General features: G+C 38.2%; 1 protein-coding gene across 2 annotated transcripts in view; it reads right to left on the bottom strand.

Annotated features, from left to right (window-relative positions):
- Positions 1–19,017, bottom strand: part of tfpia (tissue factor pathway inhibitor a) — a 43,898-nt gene that overhangs the window by 7,282 nt on the left and 17,599 nt on the right. The window contains exon 2 of one of the 2 annotated variants that reach the window (XM_052142878.1): positions 8,581–8,781. In XM_052142878.1, the coding sequence (XP_051998838.1) occupies positions 8,581–8,781 (201 nt within the window). Of the gene's footprint in view, positions 1–8,580; positions 8,785–19,017 lie in introns of both variants that reach the window. The other variant, XM_052142877.1, reaches the window with a different exon arrangement.

Genomic DNA, 19,017 nt, shown 5'->3' with positions numbered 1-19,017 from the left:
TTGTCTTTTTGTCCAATTTTTTTTCTTTTCTTTTTCTTTTTTTTTTCCTCAAATTTAATGTAATATGATTCTAATATGAACTTGGAGCAGGTAGGTTTGATTCATGGCTTAGAACTCTTTAAGGATTTTATGAAATCCCAATGGAAAAAATGAATAGGAAAAATTCTTCTGGAACAAAGACAGCTGAAAAAGTGGGTGGTTAGTGGTGCGCTCTATTATTCAGGAGTCACAGGAAAATTATGTCATAACAACACTGAATGATTGGTGGCACCACAAGAAGGTGCACAGTCCCAAGCTTATGCTGCATTATATTAAATTTGGAAAGTCGGATTTTCCAACTTCCTACTACAAAAAGTGCAATGGAATGCCACTTGAAGTCGGAATTCCAACTTTTAAACAAATTTTAAACTCCGATTTTGAATAAGTTATGAGTTTATGAGTCAAAGTTCCTACATGATATTAAAGGTATCATCCCAAGTGTATGACGGTATTAAAAACATAATACATTATAATATAATTTGATAATCCTACACCTGTAGCACAAATACTAATGTTGAAGAATTGTTTATGAATTGGGTTGCTAGGAGACATCTCTAGTGACAGTCAAACACCTGTTAAGCTAACAGAAGCATTACAGTTTTGTTTCCTTAAACGACATCTTCCGAGCATCTGACAATGGAATGCATTTATGGTCGGAGATTGGAGATATCAAGTAGGAATATCCCACATCCGACTTGAATGGACAGCACAGTCAAGCACAGTCCCTTCAGCTACCGACTATCCTGAGCTGTGACATCAAAGGCAGCAGACACAAAACTTTCTATTTAAAATATGTCTAGTCTATTTTTTTATATTTAATGCCCTCCAAAAATATGACAGAGATAAAAACATCAAAAATGAACATCACAATGAAATAAATGTTTGGAAATACTTTTTTATGTCTAAAGTCCTTAAGGTGTTAATGTGCAGAATAAAGACAAAAGAATGATGACTGGCTTAGTACTTTGGGCAGATGTGTAAATGGCTTTCACTGCAGATGGCACATATGTGAATGAGCACTAGAGAGTAGTGTATTAGAGTAGATTTGATTCCTTTTGTAGAATAATTCAACAAAAAAACAATTTGCATGACATGGTCTTGGAAAATTTCTCTACATGAGCAATCGTACAGATGTAGGTAAATTTGCACCAGCTCGCTAATAACTGTGGTGTGTTGATGTTGACGGATTTTGACTGACTCAACAACATGAACAGAATGAGCTGTCGTGTCAAGGTAGGCGGTGCTTCAGATCACACCTACCAATGATGTGGACCAATGGCAGTCCAATGGAAGGTGTTAAGCAGTCAGTTAGAAGTTTTCCTTTAAGTTCGCCCAGGTGAGCACAACTTAAACAAATGCAAAAACACTGTCTTTTTGGCCAGATTTAGTTCTAAATGACATCACACCCGTTCGTTCTTCGATTTCGCAAGAAGTATACTTGGGCCTTAAAAGATTTTTTTATCTACCAGCAGGGAATAACTGGGCCATGCTAAACAGCCAAACCCTAGGCTCATTTGAGATTAGCATGTTCTGTGCAGAACAGTGCCCGTCTGAAGGGCCAGCATACATGGTTGTAACAGAATAGCATAACGCAGCGGTCCCATAGATATTCTATGGCAGTACACTGGCAAGGAGACAAAAGGCAGTTCTTTTTGAATGGATGTCTATGGTGGAGATACATCCCGATGCTGATTAAATTGCTTTTGTGAGGAAACAGATCATCGCTTAATGAACTGACTGCCAATCTGCCAATCTTCAATGTGTTTTACACGAAACAATCTTTTTTGAGTGAACTATGAGTGGCGTTTACTAAACTCAGCAAAAAAGAATGTCCCTTTTTCAGGACACTGTATTTTAAAGATACATTTGTACAGATCTTTATTGTAAAGGGTTTAAACAATTTTTTCCATGCTTGTTCCATGAACCATATACAATTAATGAACATGCACCTGTGGAACGGTCGTTAAGACACAAACAGCTTACAGACGGTAGGCAATTAAGGTCACAGTTATAAAAACTTAGGACACTAAAGAGACCTTTCTACTGACTCTGAAAACACCAAAAGAAAGATTCCCAGGGTCCCTGCTCATCTGCGTGAACATGCCATAGGCATGCTGCAGGGAGGCATGAGGACTGCAGATGTGGCAAGGGCAATAAATTGCAATGTCCGTACTGTCAGATGCCTAAGACAGTGCTACAGGGAGACAGGAAGGACAGCTGATCATCCTCGCAGTTGCAGACCACAAGTAACAACACCTGCACAGGATCGGTACATCCGAATATCACACCTGCGGGACAGGTATAGGATGGCAACAACAACTTCCCAAATTACAACAGGAATGCACATTCCACAATAAGCTGAGAGAGGCTGGACTGAGGGCTTGTAGGCCTGTTGTAAGGCAGGTCCTTACCATATATCACCGACAACAACGTCGCCTATGGGCACAAACCCACCTTTGCTGGAACAGACAGGACTGGCAAAAAGTGCTCTTCACTGACGAGTCACGGTTTTGTCTCTCCAGGGGTGATTGTCAAAGAATGAGCGTTACACCGAGGCCTGTACTCTGGAGAAGGATCGATTTGGAATTGAATGGTCCATCAAGGTCTGGGGTTGTGTGTCACAGCATCATCGAACTGACCTTTATGTCATTGCAGGCAATCTCAACACTGTGCATTACAGGAAAGACATCCTCCTCTCTCATGTGGTACCCTTACTACTGGCTCATCCTGACATGACCCTCCAGCATGACAATGCCACCAGCCATACAGCTCGTTCTGTGTGTGATTTCCTGCAAGACAGGAATGTCAGTGTTCTGCTATGGCCAGCAAAGAGCCCGGACCTCAATCCCATTGAGCACATCTGGGACCTGTTGGATTGGAGGGTGAGGGCTAGGGCCATTCCCCCCCAGAAAAGTCTGGGAACTTGCAAGTGCCTTGGTGGAAGAGTGGGGTAACATCTCACAATAAGAACTGGCAAATCTGGTGCAGTCCATGAGGAGGAGATGCACATCAGTACTTAATGCAGCTGGTGGCCACACCAGATACTGAGTGTTACTTTTGATTTTGACCCTCTTTGTTCAGGGACACATTATTCCATATGTCTGTGAAACTTGATCAGTTTATGACTTAGTTGTTGAATCTTATGTTCATACAAATATTTACACATGTTACGTTTGCTGAAAATAAAAGCAGTTGAAAGTGAGAGGATAAAAGCGCAGATAATGTTAAAGATCTCTGGCGCATAAACGATCACTGGTGATCACCGGCTGATGCATTCTGGTAAGAATGGTGCATGCTGAGATGTCATGGGGATGTATGTCAAAAGATGAGTTTGAGAAGTGAGAACTGTCCAACTTGACCAAATATAGCTGATGGTCGGAAATCTCCAGTTGAGGCAGAATCTGCTAAAGAGGTGGGGTTACTCCAGAAGGGGGTGTGGTTACTCCAAAAGGGGGTTGTGCCAACTCCAAAAGTACTTCCACACACGGTTAGGGTTAGGGAATGGATTAGGTTAGGGGCTCCCTATATCTTTTCTGGCATTTTGGAGCGATGCCTGCAGCTATATCCTTCTCGACTTGACAGCACTTACTGTATTTCACTCCTCCACTTACTTTCATCAACTTTCAAGGCAAGTCATTTGGCATCTCAAACAAGCCTATTTTGTGCTTTTGGGTTTGCTGATATGTCTTTGGGGAGCAGGTTTCTGAGGAAATTAAGTGTGGTTTAAGATAACATGGTAACATGGTGGGAGTCCGCTTACAACACCTTAAAATAAAGGGTTAAACTCTCTTTACTCTAAAGTGTTTAAGAAAAAAATACCCTATGCACCTTTTTATGCAATTAATTACATAATAGCAGCACAGGGAACATTTGCACAACAGAGGGACCATGACATATGTATTGAGTATATTTGAACTAGACAATTCTTGGAATTGATTACTAAAGTAACGGCTTACAACAGCAAAAACTTATCCCTATGTCCTTAACAAATACCCTGGCAATAAGCCACAGAGAGACTGGAGTGATTAATATAATTTAAGCTCCATCTATAGCACATATCCTGTTGATAAATTAATTGCTGAATTCCAAGGCTCTGCCATGTTTTCTCTTTGTAATGCAGAAATTATTTATGGACACAGCTAATTAAAATATTCCACTTAAGTGCTCATCCATCAAGGAGAAAGGAAGCTTTAATCCAATCAGCTGTGAGAAATAATCAAGGTATTTAGTTCTACTTTACGCTAAATCATTTTGAGAGGTGATGGATGAGCTGCAATAACCTGATCATATATATCACACAGTGACCATACAGATTGAAGCCAGTCTTTGCTGATTGCTGCCTTTGGATTTAATTCAACATTAGTAGCTGTGTCGCTAACTTAAAATGTGATTAAGGGTCAGGACAAAAACTAGAGTAAACAAAAGAACCAATTACACTAAGGTATAAGACTACTTGAAGGAAAATGAATGGTGGAAAAAAAGCAAAGCTCACTTTTGTTGTTTGGAAAAATTATACAATGAAAGTGAATGGTAACTCAGGCTATCATTCTACCTAACCTCTCCTTTTGTGTTACATGGAAGAAAGAACAACTAATTATTTAATTTTTTTTGGCTATGTTGTTCCCTATAATAACATTCCAAGAGGATTATTCCAGTAATTAATATACTGTTTGGGGCTTGGATAAAACTTGTGCAAAATGACAACAAACATACTGTAAATCAAGTTCATTTTAACATTAGAAGAAAACCGCTTATACCATTTCCCCACTACTGTACATAAAGAAGTGAGAGAATTCTTAACACACAGCACTGGAGACTGAGTTCTGATACTGTCATATCCCAGACAGTTGTCCTAACTGACAGCTGCAGATGAATGCTAATCAAGCTTTTGCAAACCACTCACATAAAGCAGTGATCACAAAATGATTTGAAGTTCACATGGACACTTAATAAATGGAATACAATGCAATTAAACCTAAAGGCTGCAAATGGATTATGTTCCTTGAAATTGTTGAGGTGATTATCCATCCAATTCAGGCACTAAAAAGAGTGGATGGGGTGAATCTAATATACGAACATGAATAATTCAAAAGTGCTAAGTAAGGTGCCACTTAAGCTGGGAGATTGTGTTTTATTGGTGTTCCGCTAGTGTCCCTCACTGCATGTTTTCGATCAATTTACAAGGACAGGACTGTTTGAGATTCACCATTATGACTTGAAATTTAAAGTAGGTTTAAATTTTTGTAGGTTGACAAAAACAGACAAAAACAAACCACACTTAAATTGCACTGACCATTTCACTCACTAGAGGGAGACAGATATATCTCATTTCTCTCTATCAGTGGTTTATTATCTGACATTTTTTGCATATGTTCAGTGATTCCAAAAGAATCTGATCTTTTTCAAAAGGGTTCAACTGTTTTCTCTAATGCCAGGAAAAGCAAGTTGGGTGGCCACAGAATTTTGAAACTGTCATGGTCGGGCTGAAAATAATCAAGGGCATGTGGTGGAGAGATCAGAAGAAATGAATCCGAACACAGCAGTCAATTTCCTCTTCTGCCACTATGGGGATCTTAAGCACGCTTTCCCAATCTTTTCTGAGTGCTCATGTCCTTGGAGGTGTTTGTCCAAAACAGCTGCAAAGTTTCTATTTTTCCTTCACCATGGCTGTGAAGAGACCATGTCTTGTTTAGCAGTCACATGACTGAGTCTGTTTTGTGGTGATTATTATGGTGACCTCGCACAGTTGGCTACAGAGTTTAGACTTAGCAGGGGCCTGTCGAATTCACAATGACCTCTGCTGGAAATCGTAATGAGATATGACTCGCCAAACCCAAGTGCTGTAAATAATCCAATGTGGCCTGACTTTACTGCACATTTATCCTCTTTTTAATAGGAAGACAGCCAATGATTCTTATTTTTTCTTCCAGAAATAATCAGATTGTTTAAATGATACCTTTCGTCTATCTGGACGGAACCCCTTCTAGTCTGATTGTGGTTTGCTGCCATGAATTTCAGCAATTTACATTTCTGCCTTTTTATTCATATGTAAACTTGATATTGAGAATAAGATAAGTCTTCAAAACTTTGAAGAGCTACAAAAGCATGAATTACAGCATTATGTATTACCATATACCATAATTTAACATACAAAATAAAGTCTTTGTTTGGGAGCACTGAGGTTTTCAAAACTAAACAGTTGCTCTTACTGATTTTAATCATTAGCCTCCATTGTTTTGTTTTTTGTTTGTTTGTTTTGTTTGTTTTTGTTATGTATCTTTCATGCCCTGTACAAGGTTATATAGTTTACATCAGAGGTCTTAAAAAAAGGTAATGTATGTGACCCATGAGGGTTTTGGGGTAGTACTGCAGGGGATCTAAAAGTTTTATTTACATATACTGTATATATAAAAGTGTAAAACATAAAAAAAAAAAAAATTTAAGTTAACTTTAAACAAAGCTAAATTTAAATGAATAGTTCGACCAAAACAATTTAAATTTTGGTTAAATTTAACCATGTTGTTTCACACCTGTATTACTTTTTTCTTTTTCTGCTGAACACAAAAGGAGCTGTCAGGCAGAATTTTAGGGACTAATAGTCACCATTTACTTTCAGAAAGCCATAGACATTTGGAATAACATGAGGGCAAGTTTAAATTTTGGGGTAAAATGCTTAGTTGTCTAAATATTCCACTTAAAATCTAATTAAAATTTAAATTGAATGTACAAGTAGATAGCTCTGTACATCAATTATATAAACTGATTTGCAATGTCAAATCTCTCTCCCACTCTGTTGCACCGTGTTGACCTTTTCCCTCGCCTATTTTTTTGTTGTTGTTGTTGTTTTCCCCTCCTGTCTCCTCCCAGGTCCAGTAAGGCGGGGATGACCTGACGGGGTGCAAAGCACGCCCCTCCCCAGGGAAAGGGGAGGGGGGGGTGTAGGTCATGCCAGTGGCACCACGGCCTGAGGTAACGCCGGGAGGAGTGTGGAGCGGAGGGGGGCGGGGCCGGGCTAGAATGTTGCACGCCGGTCCCCAATCGGCCTGATGGGGCGCGCGAGGGATAAAGGCGGCCGGTGACGACGGTTCGGGAGAGAGAGAATTACGGACATGTCCGTCATGTGTGTGTTTGCTTTTGGTTTAAGTTTTCATTAAATTATGATTTATATTGACAAGCCGGTTCTCGCCTCCTCCTTGCCCATCTTAACCCCCTTACATATAATAATATAATATAATATATATATTTTTTGTGTTACTGTCTCCTTTAAGATGAATCGCTTATGTTGTGTCCTTCCACATTTTGTAAGTCGCTTAGGATAAAAGAGTCTGCTAAATTAATAAATGTATATGTAATATACGAATGATAACACAGGCCAGCCTTAAAATGCAACACTTAATTGTAATATGTAACAGTTACTCCCTGCTTCATCTCTCTATCCACCAAGGAGCCCTTTGCCAGAAAAAGGATAAAGACCCTTGGTTTACATTATAATTATGATGTTTGTTGGGTCTAAACTGTTTCTTATTAAGCAATAATTACACCACTACAACAAAACCCTGTATTATACATAATTTTTTGGGCTGTTTATCAGCTGCTGGGAACTCCCTGATGATACATTTTATATGTCCATAAAAGTATAGGGTATGTTAGTATGTCTGTAATAATTCATTTTATTATGTATATCACTGCACTGCACCCCTATAGTATAGTTCTGTTATTAAATGAACGTTACCTTTTATATAGCGCTTTACTGACACTACACTCAAAGTGCTATACACAGTGAACAGGAGACTCTCACTCAACCACCACTAGTGTGCAGCATCCACCTGGATGTTGCGAAGGCAGCCATAGTGCACCAGTACACTCACCAGCTATTGGTGGAGAGGAGAGAGTAGAGTTATAGAGCCAAATAATGGATGGGGATTATTAGGGGAATTTGGGATTTTTAATGACCACAGAGAGTCAGGACCTAGGTTTAACGTCTCATCTGAAGGATGGTGCCTTTGTACAGTATAGTCTGAACACAGGATGAGCACCCCCTGCTGGCCACACTAACACCTCTTCTTCCAGCAGCAACCATATTTTTCCCTAAGAGGTTTCCCATCCAGGTACTGACCAGGCTCTACCCCGCTTAGCTTAAGTGGGCAACCGGTCTTAAGCTACAGGGTGATATGGCTGCTAGTTATTGTTTACATGTCAGTGACTATTTCCTCTATATAAAAGATAGCACTTAATAATTTGCTTAATCATGTTATAATGAATGTTTGTGTTAATATTTGTATTATGCAGAAACCGTTTTATAAAGGCAACAGAACATAATTTTATTGAAACCATGTACACTTATCTAGAATGCTTTACAGTCTCGGTGGAATACAGTCATTATATAGGAGGTACACAAAAAACATCATCAGATTTCTTGAATCTAAAGGTTATTTTCAACAAGTTCCGACACATTTGTTGAGGACAAACATTTATATTTTTTTCTTGTAATCTGTCTTTTTTCATAATCAAAGAGCTCAAACATGGTACAAATTGCCTTACCTCTCACAAGGCACATTTCTTCACACTTCTGCAGGGTCTCGAAATTGTTTGCATTGCCTGGACAGCCTCCATATTCAAAGGGCTCACAGCGACCTGTATCAATGTCGAAGTAGAATCTGTCCTTCAATGCCTTGCAGGGCCCTATGTCTTTCTTTAGGGCACATGAATGATGGAAGATGAGGAGTTCAGACCTCACACCATCTGCTGAAGGTGGAAGGAAGCCAGACATTATAATTTATAAAACTCTGTGAGGTCATTTTAAGTCAGCTATAAGCTCTCTCACCTAAGGCTTTGTAGGAGGTAAAAGTGTTTTCTGGCATGATCTGAAAGTAACTTATCCTTTAATAGATCCAGCACCCAAGACATTTTGTTTATATGGAGGTCTGTAGATATTAGGGCTATAACAGCTTTGCCCTTGGTGTGTTAAAGCTTTAATTAGTCTGAACCACCTACACTGTTACACTCTCAGGCCAACAAAGAAGATAAAAATGTTCTTACTTGAACATAAATTGTGGCAGTTTAAATCAAATTTTTTTTTTTCCCTTTTTCAGACATCAGACACAGAAACAGACATTTAATCCCTACCAAGGGTGAATCATAAGGCTGGACGTTATAGTAATTTTACCACAGTTAAGGGGTGATGGCACGTAAAGCTTTTACAAAATAGTGGCAACAGCACTATGCTAAAACACATCAATGATCATTAAAGAGTTACATTTATTAGCAGTACTTATCAGAATTACAATTCTTCTGGTAAGTAATTGAAGAGTTATTTCGATTTTCCGACTTCTATTAATGTCTTTATCGAACTCGTAATTAGAAGTTGGAAACTGAGTTTTATGAAGGCTATGATTTCACCGAAATTACGTCACAAAAAAGAACCACAATGACAGTAGCCTCAGAAGTTAAGAATAGAAACAAATAATTTCTGTGTTTGAGGATGTTATTAGTTTCGAGATGTATCTCTCACTGTATCTTCCTGCTCACACAACAAGGACTGAATCAGTGCCACAAACTCAGTATCAGATTGTCTTGGACTCAAGTGACAACATCTTGCTTCCAGCAGGATCACTTATCCTGTCATATCCTGATGTTCATCTCCCTTCGGCTCGGCCCTATGGCTCTTTCTCCAGTCTAAAATACTCGTCACTACTGCCCCGTACAAAAGCCGAAAGAATAATCTACGGCCCAAGCCCACTTTTTTCTTCAAAAGTTTGCCATTGTACTGTATCCCATTCAAATCACCAAAATTTTGATTTGTTTGATTATCTTGTGCAAACACAAGCAAAACACAAAGTCTTTTTGGACTATGTTCAATTCATCAGATGCAGCTCCACTTGTTTTTCACTGATGTATCTAGAACATATAACTTTCATAGATCCAGAATTGAAACGTTCATGTCGCTAAACTAGAAAATCATTGCACTAACAATGCCAAGGCCTTCAATTCAACGAAAAAAACATATGGGCTAATAAAATGCCTTAAAGAAATATTCCGGGTTCAAAACAAGTTGAGCTCAATTAACAGCATTTAAAAGAATTTAGACTCGTCCCTCCTTTTCTTTAAAAATGCAAAAATCGGGGTTAAAGTGAGGCACTTACAATGGAAGTGAATGTTTGGAAGGTTTAAAGGCAGAAATGTGAAGAATATAATTTTATAAAAGCACTTACATTAATTATTCTGTTAAAACTAAAAATTGTTCAAGCTGTAAAGCTGTTTAAATTATTGTATTTACTGTCATTGTAGGGTTTTATGCATGAACACTGGCAGTGACTGGGGTACGACCTCCGTGGCTGTGAACACTGGCAGTGACAGGGGAAGACTTCCGTGGTCGTGAGCATGGGCAGTGATAGGGGAACGACCTCCGTGGTCATGAGTGCTGGTAGTGACTGGAGAACGACCTCCATGGTCGTGAGCACTGGCAGTGACTGGGGAACGACCTCCGTGGTCGTGAGCACTGGCAGTGACTGGGGAATGACCCCCGTGGCTGTGAACACTGGCAGTGACAGGGGAAGACTTCCGTGGTCGTGAGCATGGGCAGTGATAGGGGAACGACCTCCCTGGTCATGAGCGCTGGTAGTGACTGGGGAACGACCTCCATGGTCGTGAGCACTGGCAGTGACTGGGGAACGACCTCTGATGTCGTGAGCACTGGCAGTGATTTTATCCAATCAGCAATAGCACAAAATCCATGAATTGTGCCAGGGATAGGGCTGCACAATTAATCGAAAACTAATAGCAATTACGATTACGGCTGCCACGATTATGTAATCGTGAAAACTGACGATTACAGCGTTCAATTAAAGTCTGCTCCTGTTGCATCAATGGTTTATATTTACAACGTGCTTTTGCAGCGGTTGAGTATTCTAACCAATCTCTAACATGTCTGTTGAGCAATGAAAAGGCAATGGCCAATCAGAGAAGCTTAGATTAGTCCTCCGTCCTATCAGTAAAGACAACTGATCCTAATGCGCAAGCTTTAACACGTCTTATGTTTATGTTACACCTCTGTTCACGTGGCACAAAAAAAAAAAAAGAATAATGTAGAAACATCACCTGACACTTAGAAACTATAGAACAAGAGCAAAAAGAACTTAGATTCATTGCATATTCCACCGCCTGCTTTGAAGATGTTAAATACACTGAAAAGGAGCAACACGACAAAACTAAAGCGATCCTGTTCTACAAGGCACAGACGTGGTGTAAATAATTGATTTATTATGCTGATTATGCTGAGTGCAGATCAATGTGTGGAGTGTCACTGTACTCGTGTCGAAATGGAGATCTCAAACAGTGTTAAACTGCAGTGAGTGACAGCAGTCATTGTAATGGAAGAGTTTGTCACGTTGCTCGATTTCTGTGTATGATTTATTAAAAATTTAATAACCGGTTTGTTTTGTCATGTTAATAAGTAGGCCAATATGAATTTGATTTGTACAAAATAGCAATAAAGTAATTCAGCTTAACTGTTCTAAGTGTGTTTTGGAGGTGAGGTCAACATAAAGAATATGGCATGAATAGCATATTTCAGGAATCACAGTCATTGTTATTGCATATGCTCTAATAAGACCCATTTGCCACACAGATTTGTAGATTTTCACAAATCGCACAAACTCTGATAGCAAACTATTGTTTTTAATTTCCAAAGTCCAACCACTGAGGCCAAAACTGATCTAACGATGATCTTACATGAACAAGATCGCCATTGTAGATTTAACGGGATTAATGGTCTCCTGTCTAGCCACCTTACTGCGTTCAGTAAGACTTCAGTAAAAGTCTTACTGAACGCAGTAACTTGGTCAGATTAAATCAGCTGTTAATAAATTTGAATATTGAATATGCCATATTATTTACTGTACGTGGATGTAAAGGGATCAATGGAAAGGAGGAGGCGAGAACTGGCTTGATAATATAAATAATATTTTAATGAATAACTTAAAGACACAAACACACATGACGGACATGTCCGTAAACGATCTCTCTCTCCTGCACGATCCTCTGCAGTCGACCTTTATCCCTCTTGGGAGGCTTGATTAGCCTAATACGGGACCGGGTGTGTAGGATCACGACCTGGCCCCACCCTCCGCCCTGCCACAGTGGACTAATAATTTAAGCAGTAATTTAGCAATAATTTAATTGATTCTATACCATAGATATTCATTTAAAATATTTTTTTATTTGCCTTACCTTAACAAACATTATTATAATATAAAATACAATACAATATAATATAATGCTTAAAAGAAACTACTCTAAAAGAACCACACGGTTGCTTACTTTGTGACGTCATAGTAATTTAATATTTGAATCAACATTAATAATCGCAATTACAATATCAAGGGCAATAATCGACAATTATGATTTTTGCTATAATCGTGCAGTCCTAGCCAGGGTCCATACAATTTGGTATTGAGGCATAAGAGACGTGACTGGCTCATTAAGTCCAAACTGAAAAATATTTTTAAGAGCCACCTCCTTAAAGTCGACCTCATTAGCCAAATCACAAAATTCCATAACATACTTTTCCAGGGGATGATTTCCCTGTGTAACTGCATGAGTGCAACTGCTGGGTTCATTTTTGCTGGCCGAGTATTGTGTAACGTTGTAGGCAGGCAAACAGGAACAAAACGAAGAAGAGGATGATGTGAAGTACTCAAGTGCAGTTTATTATACAGTGCTAACAAAACAAAAGATACAAAACAAGAGACTAGTCTTCACTTAACTATGACTATGATTTGGCGTGACATGACTATAAGAAAACAAAGAACAAGAATCAAGGACAACATTACCGGATTACACAATCACAATACTCGATAAAGACAAAGGTAAACATGAAGGCTATAAATACTCTGACACGTTAACAAGACCACCAATGACATGTTAACAAGACCACCAATGAATATACAAGACTGATACAAGATACTACAATAAAACGTGAACCAATAACAAGACAAGACTAATAAACAAAGGAACCAATAAGAACAAAACACATGAAACATGGTGGGAACAGGAAATCACATGAGAGGACAGGCAACTAAACTTTCAAAATATAAGACATGAAATAAATACATGAACAAAAACAAATTTAAACATGACAATATTGTTTACATATTTTGGCTATTGAAACAGTGAGTATATCAACATTTATGGATTTACTCCATTTACTTCCACAGTAAGCCAGATTTTTTAATTTAAAGAACAAGTGGGATGAGTTGAAATGAATTATTTGGGTAATTATCATTATGCACCAAATGCTGTTGATTGAGCTTAACTTAATATTCTTTAAATGCAGCCTGAGACATTTGATTCTTATTGAAGCTTAGTTGATCATGACTGTCTACCAATACAATTCAGACTCTTATTAGATCAGTTCTATTTAAGGCCTATATTTATTACCGGTAATTGTTTTAGCTGCCTTCTATTGCATGGATGCAAGCTGCACTTCGGCTGTTAAAACTAATTTCTCTGTGGCAAGCTGCTTATAACACCACACATACAGCTCTGGAAAAAATTAAGAGACCAATACATTTTCTTTCTTAAATTAGCATCTCTACATGTATGGCAGTCATTCCATTCCAGTGTAATTGAATTGCAACACAAGCACACCTCATTCTACTTAATGAGGTACTGATTAGGTGATCAACAGAACCAAATCTTATTTAACAAGGAAAAGTTTTAAAAAACACTGCTGTGTTCCTCTTGAAATAGGACCAGCTGGATGGCAAAAACAGTGCTAGTAGTACCTCAAAAGTAATTGGAATCAATTGGAAAAGTAGGATTCAGTTCTGGCTTTACTGGCAGAGGGATACAGTCAGCATCAGGTTGCTTCCATCCTTAAAAGTTCAAAGACGGTGGTTCATAAGAACACGTTCAAGTGGCAGACTTTGGGGACAACCAAGCTACAGACCGGCAGAGGGCGAAAATGACTGTCCACTGACTGGAATGACCACCAGCTCATTCAAATGTCACTAAATAACTGTAGGATGACATCAAATGACCTACAAAAAGAATGACAAAAGGCAGCTGGAGTGAAATGCATGGTAAGGACGGTTTGAAACAGGCTCTTAGAGGCAGGGCTAAAGTTGTGCAAAGCTATAAAAAAGAAAGCCCTTCATCAATGAGAAGCAAAGAAGAGTCAGGCTGAGGTTTGCAAAAGACCATAAGGATTGGACCGTAGAGGACTGGAGTAAGCCCATCTTCTCTGATGAGTCCAGTTTTCAGCTTTGCCCAACACCTGATCAGCTAATTGTTAGACCTGGAGAGGCCTACAAGCCACAGTGTCTCGCACCCACTGTGAAGTTTATTGGAGGATTGGTAATGATCTGGGAGTGCTTCAGCGAGGCTGGAATCGGGCAGACTCGTCTTTGTGAAGGACGCATGAATCAAGCCATGTACAAGGTTATCCTGGAAGAAAACTTGCTTCTTTCTGCTCTGACAATGTTCCTAAACTCTGAGGATTGTTTTTTTTCCACCAGGACAAGGCTCCATTCCACACAGCCAGGTCAATCAAGGTGTGGATGGAGGACCACCAGATCAAGACTCTGTCATGGCCAGCCCAATCTCCAGACCTGAACCCCATTGAAAACCTCTGGAACGTAATCAAGAGGAAGATGGATGGTCACAAGCCATCAAACAAAGCCGAGCTGCTTGAATTTTTGCACCAGGAGTGGCATAAAGTCACCCAACATCAATGTGAAAGACTGGTTTAGAGCATGCCAAGACGCATGAAAGCTGTGATTGGAAATCAGGGTTATTCCACCAAATATTGATTTCTGAACTCTTCCTAAGTTAAAACATTAGTATTGTGGTGTTTAAAAATAAATATTAACTTGTTTTCTTTGCATTATTCAAGGTCTGGAACTTTTTTGTTATTTTGACATTTTCTGCAAATAAATGCTCTAAATGACAATATTTTACAGTACTTTATAGAATAAAACAAAATTGTTCATTTTACTCAAACACATACCTATAAATAGTAAATCCAGTGAAACTGATAATTTTGCAGTGGTCTTTTAATTGTTTCCAGAGCTGTATATTATCTGACACAAAAACAACACTTTTGACATATGTTTCGTCATTCACCAAGGACGCAGAAGTGGCCAGCATCGTCTGTTGGTTGGGGTATGTTTGGCCTATGTTTGATTTTATTTATTTATTGTTTAACTTTTTTATTCCCTGAACTCCCTGATCAGTCCATGCATGGCTGCATGGATAGGCGGGCAGTTTGTCTAGAACAAAACACCAACAGATTGCTTCAGTTGTCTATAAGTGAATAAAAGTATTCATTCAAGTATTCAAGGCAAAGTTCTAATTTGACAGAAGTGGTCCTGACTGAATTATGAGACAATGTTTGGATTTCTTCTGAAACTCTAGAAGATGTGACATAACTGAGGTCTTTTTCTCCTAAAGAGTTTTAATAAATTAAGAAACAGGAGACTTAAGCAATATACATATATATATATATATTATAGGATGTAACAGTACACAAATTTCATGATACAATATAATGCGAAACAATATGATATGAGCACCCACAAATGTTTTGCTCAAACTTATTCAAGGATTCAACATAAATGTCTTTTAAATCCTAAATGCCAAAAACAATGTCTAACATAGGAAACAAAAAGCAGAAATCTAAGTAACTTAACAGCACAATGCACATAGTTTCAAAGCAGATTTATGGAAAATCATGCATTGTTGTCTGAAAGCCCCCTGTGAACAAGCTGAAGTGACTTTAGCAAGGAAAAAATGACCTTCAATGTTATTTAGTGGTGGAAAAAACTTAGTGGTGGAAAGAACCTGACCTCTGGTTTTACGATATATGTATATAATCCAATATTATTTAGCGGCCTGAGAAAAAACATTTGGCACACATTATTTTTTTTTGCCCTCTTCCCCCTTCTTTACACTTTGCATGTAAACATTACCAGCATAATTAAAGTCTTGTAACGTGTGCAAATGTTGGTCTCAAAGCTGTTTCCATTTCGAAGTCAAAAGCAGATAATTATAAGTCACATGCAATCGCGGGTTAGGTGGCTGATAAACTTACTGCTGCTGTTTCTGCCTCACAATTTGTGTGGTGATGTTGGTGTAAATAAAATGACATGTTTGATGTACTGTAGCACTGGGACATGACACTGTTGTTTGGCAAATTCGACAAGCTGTAACACTACAATCTACTTGACGTTTGCCATCGATCTTCTCGCCTATGCACTGTAGATATGTTGCTCTGTATTCCTGTGAGCTCAATACCGCCTCTCTGGGGAGGAGATTGTTTTGCAACTCTCAGTGTTGCCCTGCTTGGTTTTAATTACAGTATAATGTGTTTATTTTCGATATGTACAATACATAAGGTATTGTATAGCAAACGTTGTATTGTACAATTACAATTTTCAGATGTATATTGTAATTCAAATGTTTAATGTAATTGTCATACTGCTATATTGCTTGGAACCGCACCCAAGTCTTTCACCCACTGTTGGACTTGTGTATATGGATGAGTGAAAATAAATATATTTGATTTGATTGATATGATACATTACTTATATATATATATTTAAACTAATAACTTCAGCATTAAGGCTCATCACAGCTGAGAGACACAAAAGACTGATTAATTACACAATTTCAAAGCGCCTACCTCACACCGGATTTTTCACATTGGACAGGACAAAATGGCAGAGGAGATTGCAGTTTCTATAATAGTGAATTACTTTTTTGTATTGGCTACCACGAAATAGGGAGGAATACCCCCACTTGGAAGGCTATTTTTCCACTGAGAAAATAGGAGGAATTTGACCAAAATGAAAATGAAATCTACAGAAAGCTGACTAACAGACAACAGCATCATCAACAGGTGATCTCACATGCTACATAACTCTCTCTCTTTCTCTCTCTCTGTCTTTCACTCACACACACACACACACACACACACACACACACACACACACACATCTTTGTTTCTCCAATATCATTTTAAAAACAGCCTAAGCTGTGATACCTACAACAATCTGTTGTGTATATATATATATATATATATATATATATATATATATATATATATATATATATACACACACACACACACACACACACACACACACACACACACACACACACACACACACACACACACACAGACAAACACAAACAGTACTGTGCAAAAGTTTTAGGCACTTAAGATGGTTATTTAAATCTTCAGCTTTAGTGTGTCAATAGGAAAAACATTTTAGACTCCCAAATATTACTTTTACAAATAGAAAATATTAGAATAGCAGAACAGGGTGCCCCAACAGTGCCCCCCACTGAACATCTAGTCAGTCAGGGATTACATGAAGAGACAGACGTAATTGAGCAGCCTAAATAGATAGAAGAACTGTAGTGAATTCTCCAAGAAGCTTGGAACATCCTATCTGCCAACAACCAAGAAAAAATGTGTCCAGGTTTACCTAGGATAATTGGGGCTGTTTTGAAGGCAAAGATGGCCACACCAAATATTGATTTAGGTTTTTTTATGTTTAGTGGACTTTATATGATGTTAACTGATAAATGAAAACTCTTTATGGCATTATTTTTGAAGATATCCTCACTCAGCAACATTTTTCACAAATACCTAAAATTTTACACAGTACTGTGCGTATACGTGTATGTATGTGTATATATATATATATATATATATATATATATATATATATATATACATATATATATATATACATACATTATATTAGCCACAGTTCTTGTTATTTGCTTCTCCATTTCCATACACACAACAGATTTGAATGTGTGTGCCAATAAATTATGTTTAAACATACCACTGTAAAACGTGCAACTCTTGTGTATCGAAATATATTTTTTCTTTTTTTTTTTAGTTGGAACTGCAGATTTCCAAAACAAGTCATGTCTGCAATGGAAAGAACTGATGGAAAAACATATCTGGCTGTTAAAATTTTAACTGCCAGCTGTTTTTTTCAGCCAAGCTGGAATGTTCTGCACTGCTTGGCTCCAGCTTCAGGGCCAGTGGTATCTCAGCAGTTAAGGCGCTGGGTTACTGACCGAAAGGTCAGGGGTTCAAGCCCCGGCACTGTCAAGGTACCACTGTTGGGCCCTTGAGCAAGGCCCTTGACCCTATCTGCTCCGTTTCATGGCTGACCCAGCTTAGTTAGAATATGCGAAAACAACTACATTTCATTGGCTCTGTACCTGTACTCTGCACAATGACAATAAAGTTGAATAAAAAATAAAAAAACACACCTCAATTTGGATAGTGGTCAGAACTATCTAAAACTGGTGCTTTGCCAAACTTATTGCTAATGCAATGCTCGGGCAGGTTGCCCCATGTTGAGACTCATCCCTTGCTTGTTTGTTTATTTAACTGTCAAGAACGCAAGGTGTTGATTTTATCACAAGCTGGAATTCAGCACATCGATCACTATCTCAATAGAGTAAAACATTCAAGAACTCTCAAGAAGGTGAATGAGGATGGTTAGTTGTGATTGTTAAAGGCAGAGTTTACCTAAAAATTTAAATTCTGTCATCATTTAATGTACTCACCCTTCCAAACCTGCATGACTTCATTGTGTAGAACATAAAATGGAGGAAGGATTTCCTCAGTCACCATTCATTTTCATTATATGGAAAAAGATGCAATGAAAGTGAATGATGACTGAGGCTAAAATTCTGCCTTAACTTCTCCTTTCATGTTTAACGAAAGAAAGAAAGCCATCCCAGCTAGCAAAAAGTCGTCTATTAGACGTTGAATAGACGTAAATCTTCGACCATGGATTCCATGATTCAACCGTGGATTGTATATATATATTATATTACGGAATATGTAAAAGTCTTTAAATTTATTTGAGATAATAATAAACATGGTTTGGTAGTTTGTTTTCTCCGTTGTTTTAGCATGTAGCCTATAACAATTATCCTAGCTGTCTT

Source organism: Xyrauchen texanus, chromosome 14 (genome assembly GCF_025860055.1).
Source record: "Xyrauchen texanus isolate HMW12.3.18 chromosome 14, RBS_HiC_50CHRs, whole genome shotgun sequence".
Taxonomy (NCBI): Eukaryota; Metazoa; Chordata; class Actinopteri; order Cypriniformes; family Catostomidae; genus Xyrauchen; species Xyrauchen texanus.
Note: the sequence above shows the minus strand (reverse complement) of the source record. Positions and strands in the feature narration are given on the sequence as shown.